At 38.9% G+C, this 26,129-nt stretch overlaps 1 protein-coding gene across 4 annotated transcripts in view; it reads left to right on the top strand.

The window, feature by feature from the left end:
* The window catches only part of U2SURP (U2 snRNP associated SURP domain containing), a 42,847-nt gene extending 22,188 nt beyond the window's left edge, over positions 1–20,659 (top strand). For all 4 annotated transcript variants that reach the window (XM_068200853.1, XM_068200852.1, XM_068200851.1 and 1 more), the window contains 12 exons: positions 797–959; positions 1,466–1,545; positions 2,567–2,654; positions 4,231–4,353; positions 5,261–5,417; positions 5,755–5,850; positions 6,456–6,522; positions 7,493–7,655; positions 15,282–15,392; positions 17,814–17,932; positions 18,707–18,883; positions 20,143–20,659. In XM_068200853.1, coding sequence (XP_068056954.1) covers positions 797–959; positions 1,466–1,545; positions 2,567–2,654; positions 4,231–4,353; positions 5,261–5,417; positions 5,755–5,850; positions 6,456–6,522; positions 7,493–7,655; positions 15,282–15,392; positions 17,814–17,932; positions 18,707–18,883; positions 20,143–20,281 — 1,483 coding nt within the window. In that variant the 3' untranslated portion in view covers positions 20,282–20,659. The remainder of the gene's footprint in view (positions 1–796; positions 960–1,465; positions 1,546–2,566; positions 2,655–4,230; positions 4,354–5,260; positions 5,418–5,754; positions 5,851–6,455; positions 6,523–7,492; positions 7,656–15,281; positions 15,393–17,813; positions 17,933–18,706; positions 18,884–20,142) is intronic.
* Positions 20,660–26,129: the final 5,470 nt, after the last annotated feature.

Raw genomic sequence — 26,129 nt, 5'->3', positions numbered from 1 at the left:
GCATCTTTCTCAGCATTGTTATGACCTCACAAACTAAACCGTTGCTGTAATCTTAAACTTACTAATGCTGTTCAGCAGAAATTAAAATTGGGAGCCATTGTTAATAAACAGGAAGAGAGAGATCATCAGAGTTCTTTGCTGTGAAGTGTCAGTGTACTGGGGGTGGCTGTGGTAGTGGAAATAGAGACCTGCTTTTCCTAATTTTGCTGCTGTTGTTACAAATGTGTTACTAATGTGTGGAATTCTTTTGCTTGTTTTATTTTTCTCATCATAGTAACCACAACAGTCATGCTTCCATAGGTTTTAATACACAGTTTGTTTCTTATACCTTCTTTTGGAAAGGCTCAAAAAGAGATTCTTTTTAACATGTTCTCTGCATATGGAGGTCAGGAAAAATTTGAAGTAATTGTTTATTTACCAGCTTTCTGAATCTAGTGTTTCTTATTCTGTAGCAGAAATGGCTTGCATTCTTTAGATTTATCCATTTGGCTTAGGCCTAAACTAAATCCAGAAAGATAATTACTTTTTTAGAGATACTGATGCGCTTAATTAAGTATTTCTCAGCTACTTTTCCTTGATTTCTGTATGTTATCAAGACTTGAGTGAGAACTTTTTGCACTTTATGTATGGACACATAAATTCATGAATGACTTAAAGAACTCAGGTAAAAGAATATAAAAATATTGAAAATTGCTTCTTTCCTAAAGATGGAAAACCAGAAAACCACTGTTAAATGGAAATTCACAAAAGGACTTTTCATTTCATATTGAAAGTATTAACATTCCTGGTATTTCAGACAGAGGGACAAACTAGAGGAAATTCTACGTGGGTTAACACCTCGGAAGAACGACATTGGTGATGCAATGGTTTTCTGTCTAAATAATGCAGAAGCTGCTGAAGAAATTGTGGACTGCATTACAGAGTCATTGTCCATCCTCAAGACTCCTCTTCCTAAGAAGGTGTGGCGATTTTCTATAATCTTGTATTTTGGTGGGGGAGCTCACTTAGCAGCATGTGCATGCAATTTACAAGCATTATTTCATAAGTTTCAGGTAGTGTTGAGATTTTGTACTAAAGTGTGGGCTTGAATTTAAGTATCATCTCTTCCTGTGGATTTTTGTTACATATTTTTTATTCTTTCTGAAGTTGCTTGAAAGTAGTATTCTGCCTTACTGTGAAATGAAGAACAGTGAAATGATCTGTCCAAATGAGGCAATTAAAACAGGCATGCCATGATTCTCCTTTGTGATGCTGTGGTGATATGTTACAGTAGTTAGTACCCTACAGCATAACAGGGGGCCAATTGCCTCTTAGCATGTTTATTAATAATATAGCTGTGCTACACTTAATTCTAATTAGGTACTTCCAGATAGTTTAAACTGTCTTGTATTCTTTCTGTGAAAATGCCTTTATTTTCAGAAGAATTTAAATTGGACTTTTCTTAATTTGACCATTTTTATTGTAGATTGCAAGATTGTATCTAGTGTCAGATGTGTTATACAACTCTTCAGCTAAAGTTGCCAATGCTTCCTACTATAGAAAATTGTAAGTATATTTTAGGTGATTGGCAGTTAAAAAAACCCCTCTTATATTCATCTCTGTATGTACATCTCTTGATAAACGTGGTTGTAGGAAATTCAGACTTTTCTGCGCTACTGTTATTACAGACTGATGGTATTTTTATCTGTTTGCATGAAAATGTGTAAGATGTAGCATGTTGGTAATGCAGAAAATGTGCCCTATGCAAGGGACCACGTGCATGGAACCCCATAAAGGTGAGAATACCTCATGTGCCTCTTGACAGAAAGAGCCTGTAGATAATATTCAAGATATGGTATAGTTCAAGCAAGGAAGTAAATTTTTAAACAGATTTATTTTTATTAAAATGTGGAAGGTGTAACTTTCCATAAACTTTGGATAAGGTATAAGGGGATATTACATACTTTATTTCTAAGGTGCTGAGCAGAATTTTGGAAAAATGTCCATAGGACAGTATCTTTTTCATATTAAATGTTTGTGTCTAGTTCTTGGAGTCTCTCATGTTAGGGCAGCATGGTGGGAAATAATCAGCATGTTACAAAACTAGTGATTGCAATTGATGTTTCCTGTTGCAGTGTGTCTGTGTTGTGCTGGTTTATTTTTTGCACATTGTGAGAAGCTCAAGGGAAGCTGGACAGCTGTTGCTCACTGCTTTCATTGAGGGTATCACTGAATAAATTAGAATACAAGTATAACTAAGAATTTTTTTTTAAATACAGATTGAATTTTGAGACAATTCTTTCATTCTATTTAAGGTTGTAAAACTCCTTTTATCGTCCTCCAATCTTTCCAGGGTGTATAAAGAGACTGCAGCAGATGTGAAGATCTCCCTTCACAGTTCTGTTGTTGTCCAAGGTGATTTAATATATAGTAATCATATTTGCTTTATAGTTCAGTTCATGGCTACTATAAGGATCAGAACCTTGTGCTTTTGAGTCCTGTGTCCCAGGTATTTTCATGAATTGTGTATGTCCAGAAAACATATATTACAAAGTTTAACTAAAGAAATGTATATGTTTAATTCTAGTTTTGAAACAAAATTATGTCAGATATTCTCTGATCTCAATGCTACTTACCGTACAATACAAGGCCATTTACAGTCTGAAAATTTCAAGGTATGTATTTCATTGTTATTTACATGACATAGAAGTCACATAAATAGATGTTCCTGCACAAGAGATTACATACTATGATAGGTGGCTTAGAAATCACGGTCCCTATTTAGGCTTTAAAAAGAGTAATTTTTAAAAAGCTTTCTCTTTTGCAAGGATAGCCTTGCCATTAAGGAGGGAAATGAGCATCTGACAGCTGAAGTGTAGATGTAGAGCTGTGGAGTTGAGAGGATATCTTATCTATCACTTGAATTGCAGATGAGGCTTTCTAGCTTTCTTACTGTTCAGGGCCACCTGTATTTCAGTTTCAGAAGTGAACTTGTGTGGAAGTGCTCAGTGTGGGAGAGAAGCTCCTGGGCAGAACAGCATAAAGTTACTTCTAAACAGCTTTTTTGTGTCAGGCTTTATTTTAGAATTCTGATAAGCAGTCTGACCATGGGTACTTGAAAGTTGTTTTTGAGGTCAAATGCTGTCTGCTTCTCATGCTTGACCCCTTTCCTTCTGTTTTCATGATGCCTCTGCACTTTTTTCTTTTTGTTTTTCAGTCAGAAGCTTAAATATATAGCTTACCAGAGTAGTTAGTTTGTCTGTATTAAGATCTTCATCCTGGTTGTCCTCCTACTCTAAATTGCTCTAGATTGGGAATCAGTTTTAGCTATCAGCTATTCTAAAACTTTCTTCAATTACATGATAAAGAGAGGCAGATTTTTTTAAATATATCTACATCTTCAGTTACATTTACTGTGTCAAACTTGAACTGAAGCACATCTTTTCAAATACGCTTTTTAAAAAGAAAAATGATAAAATTATTTGATTTAGAAGGGACTTTAAAGATAACCTGTTCCAACCCCCTGCCATAGGCAGAGATACCTTTCACTGAACCAGGTTGCTCATAACTCCATCCAGCCTGACCTTGAACACTTCAGGGGTGGGGCAGCCACAGTTTCTCTGGGCAACCTGTGCCATTGCCTCAGCACATTCACACTGAATAATTTCTTTATAATAGCTAATCTAAGACAACCCCCTTTCTGTTTAAAGACATTCCCCCCTTTTCTTGTCACTACCTGCCCTTGTAAGAAATCCTTCTCCAGGTTTCTTTTAGCCCCTTTGGGTGCTGGAAGGGGCTCTAAAGTCTCCCCAGAGCCTTCTCTTCTCCAGGCTGAATAAAATGAAAGTAGGAACACCATTTCAGTTCAATAATATGTATAAGCCAATGTTAATTTTAGTAATTTTATTTTAGAAACAGATATTTTCTCTTAGATTTGGTGGAGGCACCTGCTTCGAACATTGGGGCAGAATGAAATTTACTGTCAGGATAGAACTGGCAACAGCCAAAATGGATAATATAATAGGAATTTCAAGGGAAAATGAAACCCAAGTGAGATTACTTAAAATGTTGTTCCTATATATATATTTTTGTGAAATTGTCTTCTCCAGCATGGTATCGTTACAATACACTTCAGTATGGAACTACTTAAGAATAGTTGTCTACAGTAGTAGTTCTCTGTGGTCTTTTTCCCATGACATGAAATTTCTCAATACAAATGTTTTAGCATTTATTTTTTCCTCTTGCTTGTAGCAACGGGTGATGACATGCTTCCGAGCATGGGAAGACTGGGCAATCTATCCAGAGCCATTTCTGATCAAACTACAGAATATTTTCTTGGGACTTGTAAATATCATGGAAGATAAAGAAACAGAGGTAAGTGACCTCAGGAGTGATGCTCGCAGACGGCAGGGAAAAAATGTGTTAGTAAAATAATCCTTGCCAGTTCTATTTTATATTCTCTTTTAGGGTGAATAAACCTTTCTTTCTTCCAAGTCCTTGCTCCTAAATAGAGGTGTAACATATTTTCAAAAGCAAATATTGTTTATTGTGTTCATGTATTTCTTGCTTGTAGACTAGGTGCTGTGGTGGAGTTATATTGTGAAAGTGTTTCAGAGCAAAGACTAGTACAGAATGACAGGTATTACCTCTGTGCTGGAAATACTCTGTAATACCTGTCTCTGAATCCTGAGTGGAGTTTCAGGCATTGTCACTGTGTGGAAAGATGCCTTTCAGAGCAGTGGGAGGGAGGCGTGCAGTATAATTTAACTAAAGCTGATTTCTTGGAATGGAAAAGCAGGGTGAACACACACATATGAAGGACAGTGCCTGTACCTAACAAGTTAGAATACACCACTGTATTTATAATTTGTGATTTCCTTACATTGATGTTCCTGCTAAACAGTCTGTTTGTGTCAGTTGTTCATTTTACTGGTCTTGGGGAAAATTTTTTATCAAGGAAGTATGATTTATCTGACTCTAACTGATTTTGAGATAAACCTCAGCTTAATAGCTCTTCTTTTGAATATAGGTATTGGAAAGCTTCCAGTACATTGTGGACAAATTCCAAGTTCTTGCATATAATTTCTGATAGGAAGATATTGTTGTATTATTTCCTCTACAATAAGCAACTATACTCAGCAAAAATTGTTGAAGTAGATATTTTGGGGGTTTTGGTATTTATAAAAGTGCTTCTTTAAAAATAAATTCTTTGATAGTTGGAGAAGTAAAAAAAAGCAGTGTAGATTTGTACTTGAAATAATGACATATTATTTGCTTTCAGGAAGTACCAGATGATCTTGATGGTGCTCCCATTGAGGAAGAGCTTGATGGTGCTCCACTAGAAGACGTGGATGGAATTCCTATTGATGCTGCTCCTATTGATGATCTGGATGGAGTCCCAATTAAATCACTGGATGATGATCTTGATGGAGTTCCTTGTACGAAATATTTCAACTTTCAGATTGATTCTTCAGTCTTGGATCTTTTCTTCCTGCGTAGTTTTCAGAAATACAGCCTAGAATTGATCTGGCATGTAGCTTTGTAAAGTGTTGATTAATTTCAATATGCTTTACTGTCTTTAGCTTGTAATTGCTTCAGAAACGCAGGAGGTGTTTTCTGATGTTACACATCAGGATCTAAACCCTGTTTTCTTTACTTTGCAAATGCTAAGATCATATAATCCGTTTCACTGTTTAATTCAGTTACCTTAGTACTTTTTGGTTTCAGCTTCTGAATGCTTAGTAATTTATTTTTCCGTGTCTCTTTTTTCACCAGTGGATACAACTGAAGACTCAAAAAAGAATGAGCCTATATTTAAAGTTGCCCCTTCAAAGTGGGAAGCAGTGGATGAATCGGAACTGGAAGCTCAAGGTTAGTTCTGAAAGTATCTTTTCTGAAGTAAGCTCAAAGCATAATGTCACTTGTGTAATGAGTTTTTTCAGCTGATCTGTGCTAAAATGCTAATTGGATTCATGTTGTAACATAGCAGGATTTTCTGTTGTAACTTGTTCACTGAATTTTTAACCAAAAAGGAAAATAGTGTGTTCCATTATGGTTATTGCACTTCAATAACCTATCAACCTTTAAAAGTAATGTTCAGTTTATTAGAATAAATACTGAAAACACACAAAAAGAAATCCGGGTTTGTGCCTGGCAGTCTTTTTAAATCTTGGTTTAAAATATTTCACAAACTGACAAATACTTGTCTGCTTTTGAAGGATTTACTGCAATATGATATGCAGTGTGAGTGAATAGCTCTGTGAATAGTATATATTCTGATAATGGGCTGGTTGAATATTTCTGTGAAATAGAAAGTCTGTATTGAGTGTTAGATACTGGTAAATTTTACCACATTGTAATTCTTATTATATGTTATATACTATATATATATTGTAGTATAATTGTATTACAAATACTAATTTTCAGATTAAATGGTGGCTTTTTTGTTGCTAAAATTATCCTACTGTCTCTTCTAGCTGTTACTACTTCTAAGTGGGAGCTTTTTGACCAACATGAAGAATCTGAGGAGGAGGAAATTCAAAAGTAAATACTTTTTCATTCTAATTAAAACATACTTTTTTATGTATCTAAGGTTGAGTGTCTTTGCAACTCCTTATAAGATATATATGTTATTTACTACATGAGTAGAACAAAAAAGAAATTTTGAAAGTAGGAAAATAAGAAAATGTAGAAAACTCAGGATTTTAGTGCAGCATGCTTTCCGCCCCCATGATTTTTTCTAACATGATAAATTAAATCTTTTGGTAGAGGTGTTGACTATAATATTTGAATTTATCCTGATTTGAGAATTCAGCATCAAATAATAAGAGCTAAGGTAGTAGTACGGAAATCTTGCTGTCAGGTATATATGAATGAATCTAAACCTCTGCCTTCTGCTGCTGAGGTGAGCACAGTGAGTCATGTTCTGAGGTGTTTCATTGGATGCTGATAGGCTCCATGCCAGCAGAAGCTGGTTTTGAGTTGTCTTTTACTTTGCTCTTCAGGCAGCTGAGAGAGTCTGTTAGTTAATGCTGTAAATACTTCCTGCATTGCATGGAGTCCTGCAGCACTCTAGTGGCCAGCCTGGGAATATAATTTTGGGTATCTGCCATCTCTCAATATTATCTCCCAAAAGCAAAAGTAGTTAATATTATTCTTCCATTAAACTTAATATAACATTACAGCACTCAGAGCTTCTGCTGTGGGAGTGGGTTTCCTTTTGTAGCTGAAATAGATATGTATTTGATGACTGTAAATTTCATGAATTCTTCTGCACTCTGTTCTCTGTTTCTGTGAGAAGTGTAAATTGTGTGAGTAATAAAAACAAACAGTTTAATTAAATGAGAAAGATCTATCTCACAGAGGGATTTGTAGCTGCAGACTTATGTAATTTAACTTAACAGATTTCAGAACTAGTAACTAATAATAAAAATTAAGTAAGAGAAATAGTCGATTTCATATATATTTAAGACATCTGTGACATCTTAGTTAATTCTGTATGTTTTTTGTAAAGTCAAGAAGAAGAAAGTGAAGATGAAGAAGACACACAGAGTTCTAAGTCAGAAGAACAACACATGTATTCCAATCCTATTAAAGAGGAAATGCCTGAATCCAAGTCATCAGTCAAATACTCAGAAATGAGTGAAGAAAAGCGTGCCAAACTCAGAGAGATAGAGGTGAGCATGGGGTGTTTTGTGCCACCCTTCGGTACCTTTCCAGTCCTCAGCCCACCCTGAGTTCTCTACATACGATTGGGAGTTACTTTTACTGAAATAATTATACTCCTATTATATATAGTGGGTTTTTGTTGTAGTCTGGTGTATTTTTGTATAGGTTTGTTTGTTCACACCCTTACCTTGCCTGGTTTTTACATTTAAAATAATGGAGGAAAAAAAGAAAAACAGGGTCAGGGCATATTGCCTGTTGAGAATGACTGTTCTTTTTCAGTGTTCTGTTTCAGTACAACTGCAGCTTTAGATCACTTGGATGCCCTTACACTTTCCTCCCCTTGGAAAATTAACTTTTGGGATTAACTTTGGATGTGGCCTTAGTCCTCTGCCTTCCTTGCTTTCTCTGTTTCTTGCCTTGAAGTGTCTGTATTTTATTGCATTTAACAGTGTCTCTTTTCACTGTCCCAGCCATCAAACAAAGAAGTAGCTACAGCTAACCCACATAGTCGTGGAGTTGGAGGTATTTTAATGGAAGCCCTACGTGCAGTTCATAGGGCTCCCTGGTTCTTCTCTCCTTTCTCCAAGCCCAGGTGTTAGTGTAGCTGTTAAGCTTAATCAGCAGAGGTTGTTATGGCTTTGTTCTGGCTTCTGAGCTTGTGCTTGACTGAGAAGGTAACTAGAACTGGAATTTAGCACGAGCTTTGTGTAGCAGTGATGCCTTTCTGACATACACTGCCATGTAAAATCAGGTTTAAAATTGTGACTTCCTGGCTTGTAGTCAATATTCAGACCTGGGGGTACATTGAATACCAGAATCCTTGTAGCTTCTGTTCAGTGCATTAAAGTGATATTAAGAAGTTGCTAAATGCTTATTGCAGTTGTAGCATCTCCAAATGACAGGTTATAACCTGGGTGATGTTTTGAAGGTGGAATTGTGGCTGCCTGCCTGTTCATGCAATACTGTGTTTGTTAGCTAAAATCAGACATTAGCAAAGTGCTGTAATATTCTTCTAAGATGTTCAGTCAATAATATTTTAGAATGTCACAAATGTTGTTTCTCTTAAATATGCCTCCTTTTAACTATTCAGATTTTATTGAAATTAATAGACTCCCACATAAAAATTTCATGTTTTGCACAGCAGTTTGATAGTTCATGATATACAGCCATATTAAGTGAATAAATTCTCAGTGTGAGAAGCTGAATGGGATTTATGTCTGACCTGACTCATGGTGGCAGTATCTTTGTAGAAAATACATGATGTTAGACTAATGAAAGTACAAGTGAAACTAATTTTCATGTTGCTGTAATACTGACTGTAGCAGTTATAGAAAGAGCTCCTTTCAGACAGAGTATCTGTTTTACAGACATTATCTTGGCAGTTGTGGAGGCAGATTAGGTAGCAATTTGCTTTAACCATTGTCAGTTTTACACTGCACAAGTGTTTTAAGTTCTTTCAGCAGTGTTTTCTGTCAGTAAAAGTTTTAGGTGGCAAACATTTGAGTTTTTCAAGTGCATGCTTGAATTTTATTCTTTTTGATAAGTAAATTACCATTTTGGTTCAGACTTTTGGAATTGCCAGAAGAGGAGATTTTTTTTTTCTTTTGAGAACATTTCAGACACTATGTAGGAGTACTTAAAATTTTGCTCAAGTTTGTCATTGACAGGAAAGTACTCCCTGTACTACTTCAAAGGATTCACACTCATGGTTTCTTCTTACTATGTATCCAATCCCTGCCAAAACCCATGTCCATTATTAAATTTGAGGAAAGGAGCTGAGGAAAGAAACAACCAATTAGCAGCTTTAACAATTATGCCATCTAATATGCACTGTAAAAAATGTTGTGTAAAATATTTGGCCAAAAAAATGGTGAGGTCTAATTCTCCAGCTGCACAGTCTACACAGTGAGTGCCAGGGAAGCTGAAAAACATTTTTTCATGCATTTTTTTGGAAATTCATTAGTAAAGCAACAATTCTTTCACTTGGCACAGTTAGTAAATTAAGCTTGTTAGCTGGAAGGAGAAAGTGAAGTAAGAAACAAACTTTGGCCTCAGCCATTAGACTGGTGCAGTCAGAGGAGGCAAGTTAGTAACCTTTTGTTTGCTTCCCTCATGCCCCTGTTAATCCTTCTGAAGTGTGAATTCTTTCCTGAACTTAGCAGGAGCAGAGCCTTTCCTGCAACACTGAAGAACAGTGGTTTCTTAACTGTTTTTTTAGTGTGGAAAGACTGGCACTTTGCTTTATATTATAATTCATATTTCAGAGTGATCTTCATGGTGCTTTGTGTGTCTTTCTTCCCCCCTGTGACATCTAAAAAAAAGTTGTATTCCTCTTTGTAAAGAGGCCTTAGTCCTCTGAAGTGGTAGAAAAAAAGGGAATTTAATTATTTAAATTGTTCATTAAGCATGTTCCCTTAGAGTGTAGCTAAAGTCACAGACAAAATGAAGCAGCATAGTCCTCTTTGGACCTTTCTCTAGGGTATTTCAGTTCTGCCTCCACCTTGCTGTGCAAATTTTGATAATCCTACTCCAAGCAAAAATGCTCAGCATGGGCTTCCTCTGCAGCAGGAGGCAGGCTCATCACAAGTCCAGACATATCAGTGCTTCCAAAAGGGTTAAACAGGATTTTAGTCCTTTTTAGTAGCTGGCTTTGCTCACCTTTGTGTTGGCCACCTGAGACCTCAAAGCAGAGTTTGACTGAGGGAGGGGACTGTTGGTGTGGAGGGTTCCTGCTGAGTCTTTCTGCTGATAGCCCCCGCTGCAGGAGGGGCAGAGTTGGATCCTGTTACACCATCCTGTGGCTGTGCTCTGTCAGTGCCTCCCTGCCCCCTGCACAGATACTCCACACCAAACACCCCCTGCCCCCTCACGGTATTGAAAGTCCAATTCATTTTTCTACCAAGAGCCAAAGAGATTTTCTGGCTGTCACAAAGGACAGGTGGTTACCGTGTCAAGAAGTTCCATACAGTTTCCATTATTCCTTTCTCTGGATTATGGTGCTTAGTGTGCAGAATACTCAACTTTTGAGTATTTGTTTGTCAGGTCACAGGAGCTATCTGTAGTCATCATTAGAACAAAATACAACCCTTTGGTTTTTGCAGTCTGTGGAGGTCTCTGTAGCTGGCTCGTTTAAGGCTACTGCAAAATGCCATAAAGATACCCTATTAAATATCCTACTGCTTGTGGCTTAATAATAACAACAGATGAGACAAATTGGCTTTTGCTTAACCAATAGTTTCACTTTTATAGCAGTTGTTTCTTTGAAGGTGATGACTACTCAGAAGATTCTGGTCTATTTTACATCTTTGACTCTTTCTCTTTTACACGAAGCCAAAAGCAAGGAGTAGCTTAGCTCCAAGACACATGGCAACCTGTGAGTGTGGTGGAGCAGGCCAGAGGGCTCTATGGCAGAAGAGAGACTTTACATGTGTATGTCAGTGTGTCTGTCATCTGTTGTTGATAATATAGTAGCTGCAGAAATTCCACTACTGATAGACTTGGTGGAAAAATCAAGCTTTCAAAGAAATATTTTGCTCTACTTCTAGCAAGATCTAGGACTTGCGACAGCCATTGTTGGGGCAAGATTATTCTAAAGAAAACCAAAACACTTTGGTCTGTTTGGATGTCTGTCCTGTCTCTGATCAGTCTACATCGGAGTGCTTACATTACTTACCAAGCAGAAATTCCTATCTTTCATCAAGCGTGTAGTGATTCGCTTCTTAGTTCATCCTAATGTAGCATGCAGCTAATTTATCTCAAATCAGTTATGTTTGAACATTGGCTCTTTTAAGTTCAGAGGCTGTGGAACTGTGAAGTAACCTCTTGTGAAACAGCCTTTTTGCACTGAAGACCCTATGCATGGACTCAGTATCAGCAGATTTGTAAACTTAAGAACAGTTTTTGAGAGTAGATCAGTTTTAAGTGAGGAAGGCTACAGACAGCACATCTGTTAGTGTCTAAATGGAAAAAGCAGAGCTTTGTTTTGCAGCAGTCTGGTTTCCCTGAGCCACGGTAACACAACGTTACCCCTTCCTTTGGCTTGCTTGCTTCCTGGGTGGGCTGTAATCAAGGCCTCAGCTTCTAGCTGAGGCTGAACCCTTTAAATGCTCAGATGGGTTCAAGGAGAGAGGGAGGAAGTCTCCAGATGTGAACCAATAGACAAGACGTTGCTGTGGAGTGTTTGTCTTGAGCTCATGGGAAGGAGCTCCTCTTTAGTGAGAAATGTGATCCTGCACTGGAGCATTAAGTTGGGATTGCTCACAGCAGCTCCAGTGGTACCTGACACTTCTGTGTTGCAGTCTCTGAACTGGGAACTCTGCTCTGGGAGGCTGCTCTGTCTATGGAATTAGTATTGCAAAGTTTTGGCAAGGGATTTGAAAGATTTTCCCCTTCCATTTTATTATGCATATTACTGACTTTGGGGATTGTCCAGTTAATGTATTTATTCCTGAAAATGAACAGGCTTACCAGTTCTGGTCCGTTGAACAGGAATGGTTAAAGAATAACCAATGCAATGAAGATATATTATTTCATTCTTAATGCAGGTTTACAAAGTGAAATGCTTACAAAATTAATCAATTAGATGCTTAAGTAGATTTAAGCCTAAGTATTAAGGATCTTTCTTTCCTGGGAGAGTATCTTGAACTGTGTGATAGAAGTATGAGCATCCTGTACTCTGCATGGAGACATCATGAGAAGAGTGTTCACTATGGCCAGTGTACAATGAGCAGTGAATGGTGAAGGACATAACCAAGCATCTAAGTTCAAATAGTAATTCTGAGTGGACAAATTTTTTAGAGAATTCTTTAGTGGCCTTTGGAACTTTCTTACAGTGGTGATGGATGAGAACTAAGTGCAAAAGCCTCTATATGTGAAGGTGTAGGATGAACTGATCTGATTAACTGCTCACCTCTGCTGCATGAGGAAACACCCTGATCCTGTGAGCTCTGACACTTGCTGATTTTCCCCTGACCCAAGATAATCTCACTAAGGGTGGGAAAATTGACCTGGGAAGGAGGGTGAGCTTCTGGTGTATGGAAGGCTCAGCCAAACACTGCAGGTGGTGCAAGGGAAAGGTGGAAGGGGGACCCTGTGCTTGGAGTGCAGGAGTGGATGGAAGAGCCGGATCTTTCTGTAGTGAGCTCTTGATACCATCTCAGCACTTTGTAACACTGAGTCACCTTTCCAGGGGGTGTTCTCCTTTCCTCTGCCCACTGCATTTTTTAAAAGGAGTCAGTTTGCATGAGTTCAAAGGGAGATACAGCAATTGTGTGGAGGAGAAATCCATCTATGGGTGGTCTGTAAAAGACCATACCTGTCTCAGGAAGCCCCATGATCCTGCCATAGCTGGTGTCTGGGGAGGTGTTGAGTGAGATGTTACCACAGTGTAGCCTTTCTTATTTTTTCTCTTTTCAAGGCACCTGCTAATAACCACCTTCCGCCCCCCACTCCACCCACAGTTTTTGGAGGAGCTGATGCAAATAATTCCTCATGCCATTTTAAACTTCCTGCCAGCAGTGGCTTGTATGCCATGCATGTCAACATTTTCTGGCATCCATTTAGCTTATTAAATTAGGTGAAGCCTGATGTTAGGATTCCTAGTTTATCTTCATCTCAGGTTACTTTGGGCTGTAGACTTAGGCTTCCTTGCTTTCAAAATATAATTAAACAGAGACTGTCACAGCTTTGTGGCTAAAAATGTAAAGAAACACATGAGGATGGAGGGGTTTTGTGGACTTTTGTTGGTTTTGGTTTTTGGTTTGGTTTTGTTTTGGTTTGTTTTTTAAATTATATGGGTTATTTAGCTGGGAAAACAAAGTTAAAATCTTAGGGGCATATTCGTGCCATGACGGCCCAAGAGGCTTCCTGGATCAGCTAAGATTCCCCTGTACTCCTCCTCTGTGGTTTACTGAAGGTGATGGCAGGGAATGCTATCCTGATTCCTTAGCAGACCAGGTGATACACAGTGACACTGAGTATATGGTTCCAAAGGTATTTCTGCCTTTGAAACTCTGCTTTTGAAGTGGGGGAAGAAAAACATGCCTTTATAGGAGATGGTATGTGACAAATGATGATGACAGTTTTCCATTGGGTGAATTGTCAGAAAAAATGCTCAACTGCAGGTAGAGCAGGCTCTGTAAGTGGGGGAGGAAAGCAGAACAATTGACACAAGATTACCGTAGTACGAGATAAAAGTGCTTTTTTAAGATTTTATTTTATTTCTTTTTTCCCCAAAGCAAGTTGTTCCCTTATATTTGAGACTAAAATGAAAAATGTGGTGTTAGCATAAGCCCTGTAACTGAAGGGAAGTGAGATCTTGTTCAAAGTAGTGTTATCCTTGCTTGGGTTTTATGTTTCTTAACATACTCATGATCAGTTTGTGATACCGTTCCTTTCTGTCAGTAATTGGAAGGGCTGATTAGATCCAGTCTGGATTCTTGAGAGGGAAGAAAAAACCTGTAGAATTTGATTTTGTGACTACTTCATATTAGGGAATTGAGGACCTGGAGAATAAGAATCCTTGCAGTTAATCAAAATGGACACAGTTGCAAAGTCTTTTCCTTTGCGTGTTTTCAGTGTGGAAGAATGAATTATTTTTGAAGAGAAAGCAACTTTTTGTGTTTGCTAAAAATAAAAGCTTGAGCACTGAAAAAATCTACTCATATATAGAATGTTGGTGTTGGAACAGGATGTGCAGGAGGGTCAGAGCATGAACATTTGGAAGAGGGCTGACAAATACAGCCTGAATTATTGCCAAGCTCTTCCCTCCTTCCCCAAAAAAGAGACACCTTCTCCTCCAAAAAAATTGAACGATTGTTTGCACAAGGACTTGTCACTAGGAAGAAAGAATTGACAAATGATATGAGATGTGAGTGAAGTTTCACGATGTGAATCAATTTGGAGAAGGTTTTAGTTCATCTAGACAAAAAAAAAAAACAAACAAAAAAAAAACCACCAAAAAAAAACACATGGAGAAATTCTGACATTTGCTTAACTTTGTGACTCTGTCAGGGATACTGCAGCAAATTTAGTGTTATATTTAGCAGCACTTGGGAGCTGAATTCAGTTGCTAAGCTTGTTAGCACATGAAAAAGTATTATGTTAGTAAAAATCAGTTCTTTCAAATCAGCCACTCTGTGCAAACAACCCTGAAGAGGAGGTGCATTGTTTTATGTCCTAATTCTGTCAGTCATTTGATTTTAACATTCAGGGTTAAATGGAAAAAAAGGCAGTTTCCAAAGGAAACTTTGAAGTAGAAAAGAGAAGTTGAAAGAATATATTAACACCTGCAGTAAATGATTTCATTTTGAAAGAAAAAAACAAACAGATAATGACCCAAAAGATACAAGAGTGCAGTGTACTAATGATGGGAACAGAATTTAGTAGAATAACAGAAAAAAATTTCTTCTATTTTTAGTTTTCACCATGTCTGTAAACAGCTGCAGGTGCCTGCAGATGAGTTTGTGGTTTTTTTACTTTGATCCAGTTTAAATAAATTTAGTATCTCTGTGCACAAGCTTGTATAGAAGGAATGAAGAATACAGATGATATGTAATGGAAACTTCATTTTCAGCCACCTGCCCAACTGGATAATAATAAGTCAAATAACCTAATGGTCAGTATTATTTTCACAGCTTAAGGTGATGAAGTTTCAGGATGAGTTAGAGTCTGGGAAAAGACCCAAGAAGCCAGGCCAGAGTTTTCAGGAACAGGTTGAACACTATAGAGACAAGCTGCTCCAGAGGGTAAGAACTGTTCTTTATGTTTGCCTCTGATTCTGTGATAGGCTTCTGTTGAGTTTATTGAATGTAAGGTGGCTTTAAACATAACAACACATGGTTCCTGTCAAAATACTGCTGTAATATCAATCTGCATGTCTAAGTCCCAGTGCTCTCTGCAGAATTCATACAATCTCCTTTTCTCATCCAAGTCCTGTCGTGTTTCCCACTGCACAGCTGGGTATCACAGCCTGTGTAGAAACCTTAGAGACCACTCCTGCATGTCCTGCATGAAGCAAACTGATAGGTGTGGGAGAGGAAGGGGACAGCTCTCAATTGAAGATGGTCATCAGACTTCTCATTTTGCTTTTAGTAATTGATGTGTTGCATTAAAAGCTTCCCAAGGAAGGGAAAAAATAGTTTTAAGCAGCGAGTCTGTTTCTGATTCTCCAGTGTCTAAGCTTCCTGAATAATTCCAGCTCATCCATTCACCCAAATGTGACTAATTCTGTACCATGACCATTTTTAGAAGACCTCTCTGGATTATGAAGTCAGAGTGATTTTAAAAGTTAACATCTTATATGTGATATGATGTGATCTCAAACCTTTGAAACATAATGAAGAAACAAGCTCTTTGGACATTGCATATAGTGAGGGAGGATAAATGACAGTTGCTTTTCTCATCTGGTTTTACAGCCTGACAGATCATTGATGGAATTAGGTACCCATGCAGTTCTTTGGAAGCTAAATACAAATAAGCAGTTTCCACCAGGGGTTTTTCTGTCACTTGTTATTTGCATTATTTGGTGAACAATATCTGACTAATTCACAGTACCTTGAAGAAAAAGACTTTTAAAAATTAGGTAAAGTGATCCCTGAAGGAGATGAACAGATTGAAGGTTGATGTTTGCAGTTCAGACTTTATTAGGCTTTTATAATTTTCTTTGTAAATGTAGTTGTATTGTAAAACATTCCACTTTCTTGGTGTTTTCTGTAAAAGAAATTATTTGTACAGTAAGCACAGAATGCTTAGTGAGACAGTAGCTTAAACAAACAGAAATTGATAATAACGGTACTGATAAAATTTTAGATGTCTTGTGTTGAATTAGTTCAACCAGCTCACAATATTTTGGATTTTTAATTTTCTCCTTCACTTCCAAGAAAGAAAGAAATATTTAATGATATTTATAGCCATTCTGTAAAACAATAGTAAGTGTTGTAGAGGGAATAACTTCATCTTTTGCTTTAATGCCAAAATGAAGTTAGTTTTTCTAACAGTAATGTAATACTGATCCTGATTACATTTCCCATGAACTTGGTGGCTGGTTGTTCTTTTTTATCAAACTTACAATAAGCTTTCCAAGAGTAATTTCCCAGCAGCATTGTATATTGTTTAGAGACTAGAAACTTAGAACTATTCAAAATACTATTTATTCTTATTTATCAAGATGAAATACGTAGTTATGCTTTCAAATACACCTGGCACATCTTGAGAGGACAGTGATTTTAGAGATAACTAACAGCATTTTGTAAGAATAGGTGTAAGGATAAGGACACTTGAAGGTTTTACTGCTAAGCCTTCCTTGTAAAAAGAACGTGAGACTAGATGAGGATAAATGTCCTGGTATTTCCTGCACTTAGGTTGCCTCCTTCTGCTGTTTTTCTTTTTTATTTTCTTTTTTTTCCCACCATCCCTACTTTCTTCCATTTAGCTAAATCACCCCTCTTTATCTTCTTTATGGGGTAAGCAGGGAATATCTGTTTATTTTTTGCCATGGAATTGATTTTTTTAAATGACTGATCAGTACTAAAAACCACAGCATCTGATCTCTGTGTTCAGACTTGCTGATAAGGTTTATTTTTGTATAGATAATTTCCTATTTGACAGACAGACTCTGTGCTCAGGGTATATATTTTTTTTCAAAATGGTCCTGTTGATACCTATAAATGGACTATAGTTGTTTGGTTTTGACAGAGTAGATGTTATTGCAGAATCTTGTTTGTATTTTTGTTTTGTCTTTAGATAACTTCTAGTTACGAGACTATATACATTTTCAGATGGATTAATCAGGATGACTGCACATGTTTAAAGTAGAAGGAGGTTCCTGGTATTATTCCTGTTTAATTTAGTTTAGAAAATGTATTACAGCTGTAATATTTCCCTGAAATTTGTAACATTGAAGACTGTTAATTTCCAGTTAGATATTCGGGTTTTCTCACACAGAGTGAAATCCCTCATGTTTTGGTTAGTTTCTCTTACAGTAAATGTTTGTGCTGTGTCCCAAGCAGGAGGAAAGGCCTGAAGAGCTGGGAGGGTGTGACCATTAGTTCAGATCCTGTGCTGTGTTCCATCAGTGCTCACTGCTTCTGTGCTGTTTGCCATTAGCTTGATTGCCTCTAATAATTAATCACACCTTATCTGAAATCATTATGCTTCTGATAATCTAGGAAAAAGAAAAAGAGATGGAAAGAGAACGGGACAGAGACAAAAAGGACAAGGAGAAGTCTGAGACCAGGTCCAAAGATAAGAAGGAAAAAGAGGAATGTACACCAACGCGAAAAGAGAGGTATGGCTCTTCTTGGACTAAAGTGGATGGGAGGAAAACCCTCACAGTATCTTTGCAGGCAGTGGCAACCTTGAAATTATCCTGTATCACACATCTGATTTTAAGAGAAAAACACAGAACCACCCAACAAAACAAAGAACCAAAACCCATACTTTGGCTATTAAAACATTCTCCAGAATGTTAAAGGAATTGTCGTTTTTAGCCTGCCCCAAGTGAGGTACCACTTCCCTTTGAACAGAGTTGCCCTTTGGCTCATTTATGCCCTGGGGAAGCATGGTAAAATGATTACCAGTTGCAAATGGGGTTAACTGTCTTGTAGCAGAGAATTGCCTGCAGCGCCTCAGTCAGAGCAGTGTCTGGAGGCACAAATGCTGTGGTTTCAGTGTTACTCCTCTCATAGTGCACATCCTGAACAGCTGGCTTTGGGGTAGCTCGTTGGACACTGATCTTCTGATGCTTGCTTAGCCAAACTCTGCTGTGCTTCTAAGTGTAGCTATGGTAAAAAGCTCCTTGCTTTCCAGGGAGCTGTGACAGAATGTGTTTACCATTCTACCATCATTATTACCAAGTGACTCACAGGCCTTAATTTTTTTCAAGCAGAGAAAATCTGTTGCACATGTTAAACCTGTTTTTTTGTTTTAATAATAAAAAGCCTACAATACTTAATTACTTACAAGTAACTGACATGGCATTGGCTAAAGCAAATGCCTGCAGAGAGGAGCAGATGTTCTGACTGTGTGTTCTCCCTCCCGTGTGCGTGGCTGCCGGTGCCAGGAAAAGGCGGCACAGCACTTCCCCCAGCCCGTCCCGCAGCAGCGGCAGCCGCCGGGCCAAGTCGCCCTCGCCCAAATCCGAGCGCTCCGAGCGCTCCGAGCGCTCCCACAAGGAGAGCTCCCGCTCCCGCTCCTCACACAAAGATTCTCCCAGAGATGTCAGTAAAAAAGGCAAAAGGTGAGCTGGTATCTTCTCTGTTTCAGGAAGCTGCTGGGTGTGTTTGGCTGGGGTTTGGGGGCCGGGGGGGTGTTTCAGCAGAGCACATTTGATACTCGGGTCCCTCGCAGTACTCTGTAGTGCGTGTTCCTCCTTAATACCTTTGAGCACTGGGGCTGGAAGTTCACACAGCCTCCTGCCCTGATAATCAGCTCCAGACTCTGCTCTGCTGTGGTTTTGTTTACCTGTTTACTGGTCATTTTAAGAAATGCTGCTTTAAACTAAAGCACCTTGCTGCTTTCTTACCTTTTTATCTTCAAAGGATAAGTCTTCAGTTGTCCTAAAATTTCTGTAGCCCTTCTCTAGTACCTCTCAAATTAGTGACCATGCAGCCTTTTCACTGATGATTAGCTTACATGAAGTTCCTCACTCCAATAGTTTGTTTTTTAAGGGAAAAAAAGTCGGATGCTGCTTACGGGGTTTTGTTTCCAAACTAGGTATTTCTTAACCTCCACTCTGACACAAATATTTGTCTTTAGTTAATGTTAAACTTGAGGCAAAATTTTACTATTCTGCTAATGCTGCTGCAACTTGAAAGTTCACCTTCCACTTCTTTTGGATATCTTTGGATTTAAGAATATCTTACTGATACAAAATTCCTCAGTCAGGCTGAGGAATTCTCTTTTGATGGTGTTGAAAAAAAATCATAGCGCATAACTACAGTATTCTTGTGCTTATATAAATAAGGATTTCAAATAAAAGTAGAAAAGTAATTGAGATTTTATTTTAGAGTTAATCTAATGCTCATTCAGGTTGCATTATCTTAAATCAATGTATTAGGTTTGGGTTAGATGGCAGTAAATTTATTCTGTGTCCCTTCTTTTTCTGTGGGACTGCATCACAAGCTGAACATGCTTGATGAGAATCAAAAGTATTTCACTGTAACACAATTGAACATAGTTTATCATTTCTGCATGGACATAGGCTCCAATTCATACAAGAGCCAAGCTGGTTGAGACTTACATGAAAGGCTGTGAATTCCTGATGTGGCTTTGAGGACATGAGTGCATGCTATTTTTCATGTGGTTCTAAGCACTGAAGTTAAGTCCAAAACACTCTCAAAACCATGTAATGCAAAAATGGCCTTTTTCTCAACAGCAAGGTATCATCCTGTTACTTTTGTTATTAGGGAAAATGTTATCTATAAATGAATACAAATAACTTCAGGAAAAGGTGCTTTTCTCTATTAATATTTGACCTTTTTTTTTTTTTTTTGTAAGGTCGCCATCTGGCTCCAGGACACCCAAAAGATCAAGAAGATCACGATCCAGATCCCCTAAAAAGTCAGGGAAAAAATCCAGGTCTCAGTCCCGTTCTCCTCACAGATCTCACAAGAAGTCAAAGAAAAGCAAACACTGACAATGTTAATATTTTTTATGATGCTGTCACTTACTGGAAATGCGGTTTTGTTTTGTGCCTGAACAGTCTGTTTAAAAACAAAAAGCATTCCTGATTTTTTTTTTTTTTGTGAATGCACGTGTATACTCATGAGTATCGGCATCTGTAGACCTGTCATTGTTTTATATTGTACAAAATATCTTCATTGTGACTATTTCCCAAAAGAAACATTTTTGTGTTTAGAAGTTTCATCAGAAATGTGTGTAACTGATCTGCTGGCAGTAGTGATATTTTGTTTTTAGAATGTTGTGACATAGCAGAGATAACCCAAATGTTCCCCCTTTTTGTAGCTTTGACATTTTGAATTAGATTTCAAATAAAATCTGAACAGAAAATGAAGATGTTGTTTTCTTTCCCCACTGGTGATGCAGGTCCCAGAGGGAGTGCAGAGTGTGTTTGCCAGTACTGTGTATTTCAGACAGACTGCTGTGCTGGGTGGTTCAGTGCAGCGTGGCTCTGTTCTGTTCTCACTGCTTTGACTGTCCAGATACAGGCACCTTCTGAATCCAGTGGATGGGCTTTCTTTCCTGCTGTGAGATTTTACTGTAAGAAGAGTCGAACAGTCTGGTACCTACCCTGATAAGCTTTACAGGTAAATCTTTGCTTCCTGTGCCTGCATTTTAATCACAGGGAATATTTATAACACCACTGTAATGTTGTTGTTCATTTTTACAAAAGGGCTTCTGCAAAGACACGTCCTCTGGGGGCGTGTGTGTAGCACATGTGTGATGTCTCAGTAACAAGCCACCTTTGTGGCACACATGAGGAGCACTAAAGGACAGCAGGCCTGAGGCTCTGTGATTTCTTACATATAGATACAATAATTGCAGCCTTCACTACACTCTTTTTTTCTAAAACAGATTTTTCCTGCAAAAGGATAGCTTTTACATTATTTTACTGAATTTATTCCTCTGTTGTGAAAATTCTTCAAGATGGGAAAAATTAAATTTTACTACATACTTATTAATATTTTTTATTCAAGAGGCTGTTTGACTTCTTTTTTTCATGTTAGGCTTTCCCTTCTCCAAACCTGTTCTGTGTGTTAGGCACTGATGTGGCTTTAAATTGCATCACCTCACCATGCAACCTTTCTGTGGGTGGGAGAGGGGGAGGGACGAGAAACGGGGAGGTTTCAGTGTTTATACGTGGAGGTGTGGGGAGATGGAAATAAAAATATAAAATCAAAAGGGATCTGGCCTCTTGTGAACTGTTTATAAAAGCCAAAGCTGTGCTTAGCTGCAGGCCCAGAGTGCTGGATAATGGCCTGCTGCTACACTGCTGGTACATTGGTGTGTCCACAGGCTTCACACAGAAATTTGTAAATGTGTTGGGGAAAACCTGTTGGACATGTAAATAGCCTCATTGGCTACTCTTCCAGAAGCTGGATCTAAAAGGTCTTACAAAAAAATAGATATTTTCTCTCTTTTTTCCTGATGAGAGACTTTGTTATAAGATTTTGTAAATTGTTGCATGTGTGAGAATTAAGTGGAGAATTCTCTTTGCTAATGAGAACTCTGCAGTGATCTGGAACACTGAAAATATTAAGAGTGCATGCATACTGTAAAGACTTTCTTAGAATGAATATTGAACAGATGCATTGGTAATGAGAAAAGAATACACCTTTTATCTGTTTGTAATACATTATAAAGAATCTGTTTTAGAAATATGCAGAGTTTATTTTTTGTATTTTTTTTTCTCCCTGTAACATAAGGTGTTTCAGGATAGGATTCAGCAGAGATTTTGGTTGCTAAACTATATAACCCAATTTTTTTTTCTTAAATGCTGTATATTTATACCTGGCACAGACCAGATGAGGCTTTCTAGAGAGAAAAGTTGGTACTAAAATCAGTTGGGGAGAGGGAGAATCCTAACTGTGCAGTGGGAAGATGATCACTTCAGATCCAATTAACTTCTTCATTACTTTTATCTTGTAGCTGTTTATAAATGGAGGAGTGATAAATGTCAGTGTTCTGGGTCAAGTGGGACTAAAGATGCTTTGCCACAGGAGTATTTTATCTGCAGAATCAATTGTATATTTCATTTAATAGCTAAAAACCCTCAGGGTAGAAAATCACTTAGCATTTCAGGTACCTTTTCAATAATTAATTTTCATTTCAGCTTCTTCAAAATTTTCATCAGTGATTACAGAAAGCTTAAGCCAAGTAGCAAAAGAGCTAAAGGAGCACACCCGTTAGAGTTTATTTTGTAACTCTGTATTATGCAATGCATTTTTCAGTATCTGTTCTCTAAATACCATTGCCATACCTCTCGTCTTTGCTTCATGTCCTGGGCTCTAAAACAGCTGATCTTACCCAATAGTCTCTTCAGTGCAATTAAGAATCTGTATCTTTTACTGGATTACCTGGGCTTTTTTGCCCTGTAGAAAAGAGTCTCTTTTGATCCTGCCTAATTTCCTCACGCTTTTGCACTTTAGTTTATAGCTTGGCTTTTCCACAAAGAGAAACGGGAAGGGGGTGGCATCTGCTAACAAATATTTTGTAAAAGATGCAAAGTATTATTGAAGACTTAAAATCAGGCTGCTTATGAAATTAATTTTTCTTTAGGTCACGTTGCAGTGACAAGGTACAGTCGCCGTGTGCCATTACTATGTGACTTGTGTTTCTGCAGCATTTTGGGGTGAAGTGCTGAGTGGGTAATGTAAATAACTGATCTGGGATTCAGGAAGTAGCATTCAGATGAAGCCTCGTGAAATAAAGTCTTGTCCTGAGGAGGTGTGGTGCTGTGTCTCCCGATGGTTTCTGTGGTTGTAGAGGTAGAGGGAACCCATTATCCTCCGAGAGCCCTCGGTGTGTGAGTGTCCAGCCCTTCACTTTGAGAGGGCGTGGAGACACGCGTGGGTAACAGATCTCCTGCCCTGCCTGAGGGAAATGTTCGTGCTTCAGTGTTTAGGCTTGTCCAAAGCAGAGAAACCGAGTGTAGCTTGTACAGCCTGGTTCTAGCCTGGCTGAGAGCCCCCGTGCAGCCTGGAACAGAGTGGGGTGTCCTTGGGAAGGGAATAGCCCTGGTGTGTCCCCAGATCTGTGCTGGACGCCGCCGCTCTGCTGTTCTTGGTGGAGCTTGCCCTGCACTCCTGGACGTCCCCACTCTTATGGAAAGGCCTTCAAGGGACACAGCTGTGTCTGCTTTGAGCCAGTCCTGGCCCCGGGAGTGTCTGCGCAAGGCTTGCTCAGGCTCAGTGCTGACCTGCGGGCCCTGTGCTGCTGCAGAGAGCTACATAGTACATAGACCCTCCTTGCAACAATTAAAATCTTGCCTGGTGCAGAAGTGTTGGTCTCTGAGCTGCCTTTTTAAACTCTGACTTCCTTTGACTTCCCTGCGCAACAGCTGTGTGTATTTTTTGTAATACTGTTTGAGGAAGAGTTGGTTTCTGAGTGTCAGGTTATTATTCAGACACTGTACATGTGCATATGGTTCCCCCCACCTCCCCTTTGCAGGTTTTGAAGTGTAAGAGTCAACAGCCACTTAGGAACAGGGGTAACAAATCAATGTTTCCCAAAGCATGTATTTAGAATTGCAGCTATCCCTGATGTGGGTTCATCTGTCCCGGTGACACGAGAGCAAAGAGCTCATGTAACACCTTAAAAACCAGAATCTTGGGATGAGAAAAGCAAGGTCAGCCACAAATGGCAAATCTGCTCTGACTCCAATCACTTGTGGCAGCTTGCTTGTGGGCTCTTCCTCCACAGGCACTGACAGTGCTTCAGTGGAATTAATGCTTTGAATAAATAAAAATGCAAAGCACTGCTGTATTTCTGCAGATGGACTAAGGTCTGAACTTGGTAGTTTTTAGATAGGTAGCTTGCTGCATGTTTGTACAGCTGTGTGAAGAGTTTGGGGTGGGAGGGTTTTCAGCTATTCTTGGTCTACCCTGAATACTTAAGGTGAATATTCTAGAGGAGAAAACATCAACAGTGGCATAACCTAGATGAGGATTTTAATTATCTTCTCTTAAAATCAAGCACTGTTCAGTATCAATTAAGCTACTCAGTAAACTGAGATTTATCAAATTGCAAACATGATATTGTCAGTGTGAAGATTTTATCAGTTTCCTGAATATGGCCACTGAGGTAATTTTATTAAAATAGCTCATAGTAGTATTTTCAAATTTCTTTTTCTCAATGCTGCATGTGCTGTTGCAATACTTCTATTACTTTGTCCTGTCCCCAGGACATTTGCAAAGTGGTTCTTGCTACTGCTGGAGCTGCTGCTTCTCAATTTGTAAGCCACGCTTTTAAGGATAACGACTAAAATGCCAATTTAATTTTGTCCAAATCTCTTTCCCCTGTAGGATACAGAAGTCTTAAACAATTGCATACTGTTTTTTCCTCCACCTGCTTCTGTCTTTACAGTGTTGGCTTTCATGGGTGCCATTTGCCACTTCTGATGTCTGGTCTTGTGCTGGGATGTCCTACAGTGTAACTCTGTCATAAGCTGGAAAGTTTTCTGTTTGTGGTTATTTAAAGAGGAAATGGTAGTTTCACATGGACTTTTTTGTCTTACTTGCTTTTGGGTTTGTATTTTATACAGAAAATTTTCCAATTGACATGTCAACAATAAACTTGTCAGTTTGCTGATTGCCAGAAATGGTTTTATTTTATTTTTAAATGGCACTGGAAGAGGGCAGTGTTCGTGCCTGTTATGCATGAACAGTTCCTTGGCCTCAGCAGCTCTTCTGCTGCTCGATGCTGTTCTGCCTGTGTTGTCCAGCCCTAATGGCTGCTGCCTTCCTCTGTCAACAGTGACCTCTGTGCTCCTCTAACTCATTAATGAGGCATGGGCTGCTCACTCTAGTTGTCTGTATAAATCTCCCTTGAACAAAGGCAGCTCCCACCAGGGACTGCTGCTGTGACAGGGGGATGAGGAGCAGCTCGTTAGCACTGGCAGCGGTTTGCAGGAGGGCAGGGAGGGCGTGGAGCCGGGTGGTGCTGTAGTGGCACCTTGAGTGCTGTGGCAGGGCCAGTGTCACACCTCGGGGCTGCTCTGGGGACAGGTCCTGTTCCAGCCTTCCCTGTGCCTCTTGTTCTCTCCTTCTGTCCTTCCTGCTGCCTCGTTTGACAGCTCGCCTTGTGGAAGGGGTGAGTGGGCACAGGGTGGGCAGGCCCACGGGATGAGGTGCGGGGCAGGAAGGATGTCCAGAACTGGGACCATCCCTTAGCAGCCATGAGCTGTTACAGGCTGTGCCTCTCTCCTTCTCCCCTTGGCTCCAGGGACACTTGAACACAGCACTCAAACCTGAGAGGAGCAAATGCCTCCAAGATAGTTTAGGTTCTGCAAGATCTGTGAAAGATGAAAAAGAGGAGAGACCTCAGATGCCCCCACAAGATGGGAAAGGCTAGGATATGAACTCTTGATGTTAGAGCCCAGAGTATTCCTTTGGGATAGATTACAAGTCCCAGTTACTGAGATCTCTGCTTAGAGCTCAGAGTTCTTAAACATGGGATGTTTTGATATCCCTGGACCTCGCTCTATTTTTACCCTTGTGTGGACTGGGGAACTTGCTGTAGCTGTTGGCCTTAAATACAAACCATCAGTTTGACTCTTCAAGACCTTGTTAAGAGGCTGCCTGCAAGCAAGTGTGGAATGTGTTTCCTGAATCCTGGCCTCCTGAGGCTGGAGCTAGGTCTGAGATTAGAGCTTGTGTATGGTAACTGTGCTTATAGAGGTAAGCAAGGAGAAACGGTAAGCATAAGGTCTGTGTAAAGCTCTCAGAAATCTTTCACAGAAAGATTTAACTGGGCAGAATTTCTTAATTCTGTATGACAAATTGTTCTTGTTTTAAAATTTAGCT

Source organism: Anomalospiza imberbis, chromosome 10, assembly GCF_031753505.1.
Source record: "Anomalospiza imberbis isolate Cuckoo-Finch-1a 21T00152 chromosome 10, ASM3175350v1, whole genome shotgun sequence".
Lineage (NCBI taxonomy): Eukaryota > Metazoa > Chordata > Aves > Passeriformes > Viduidae > Anomalospiza > Anomalospiza imberbis.
The sequence above is the reverse complement of the archived record's forward strand: the minus strand, read 5'-3'. Positions and strand labels throughout refer to the sequence as shown.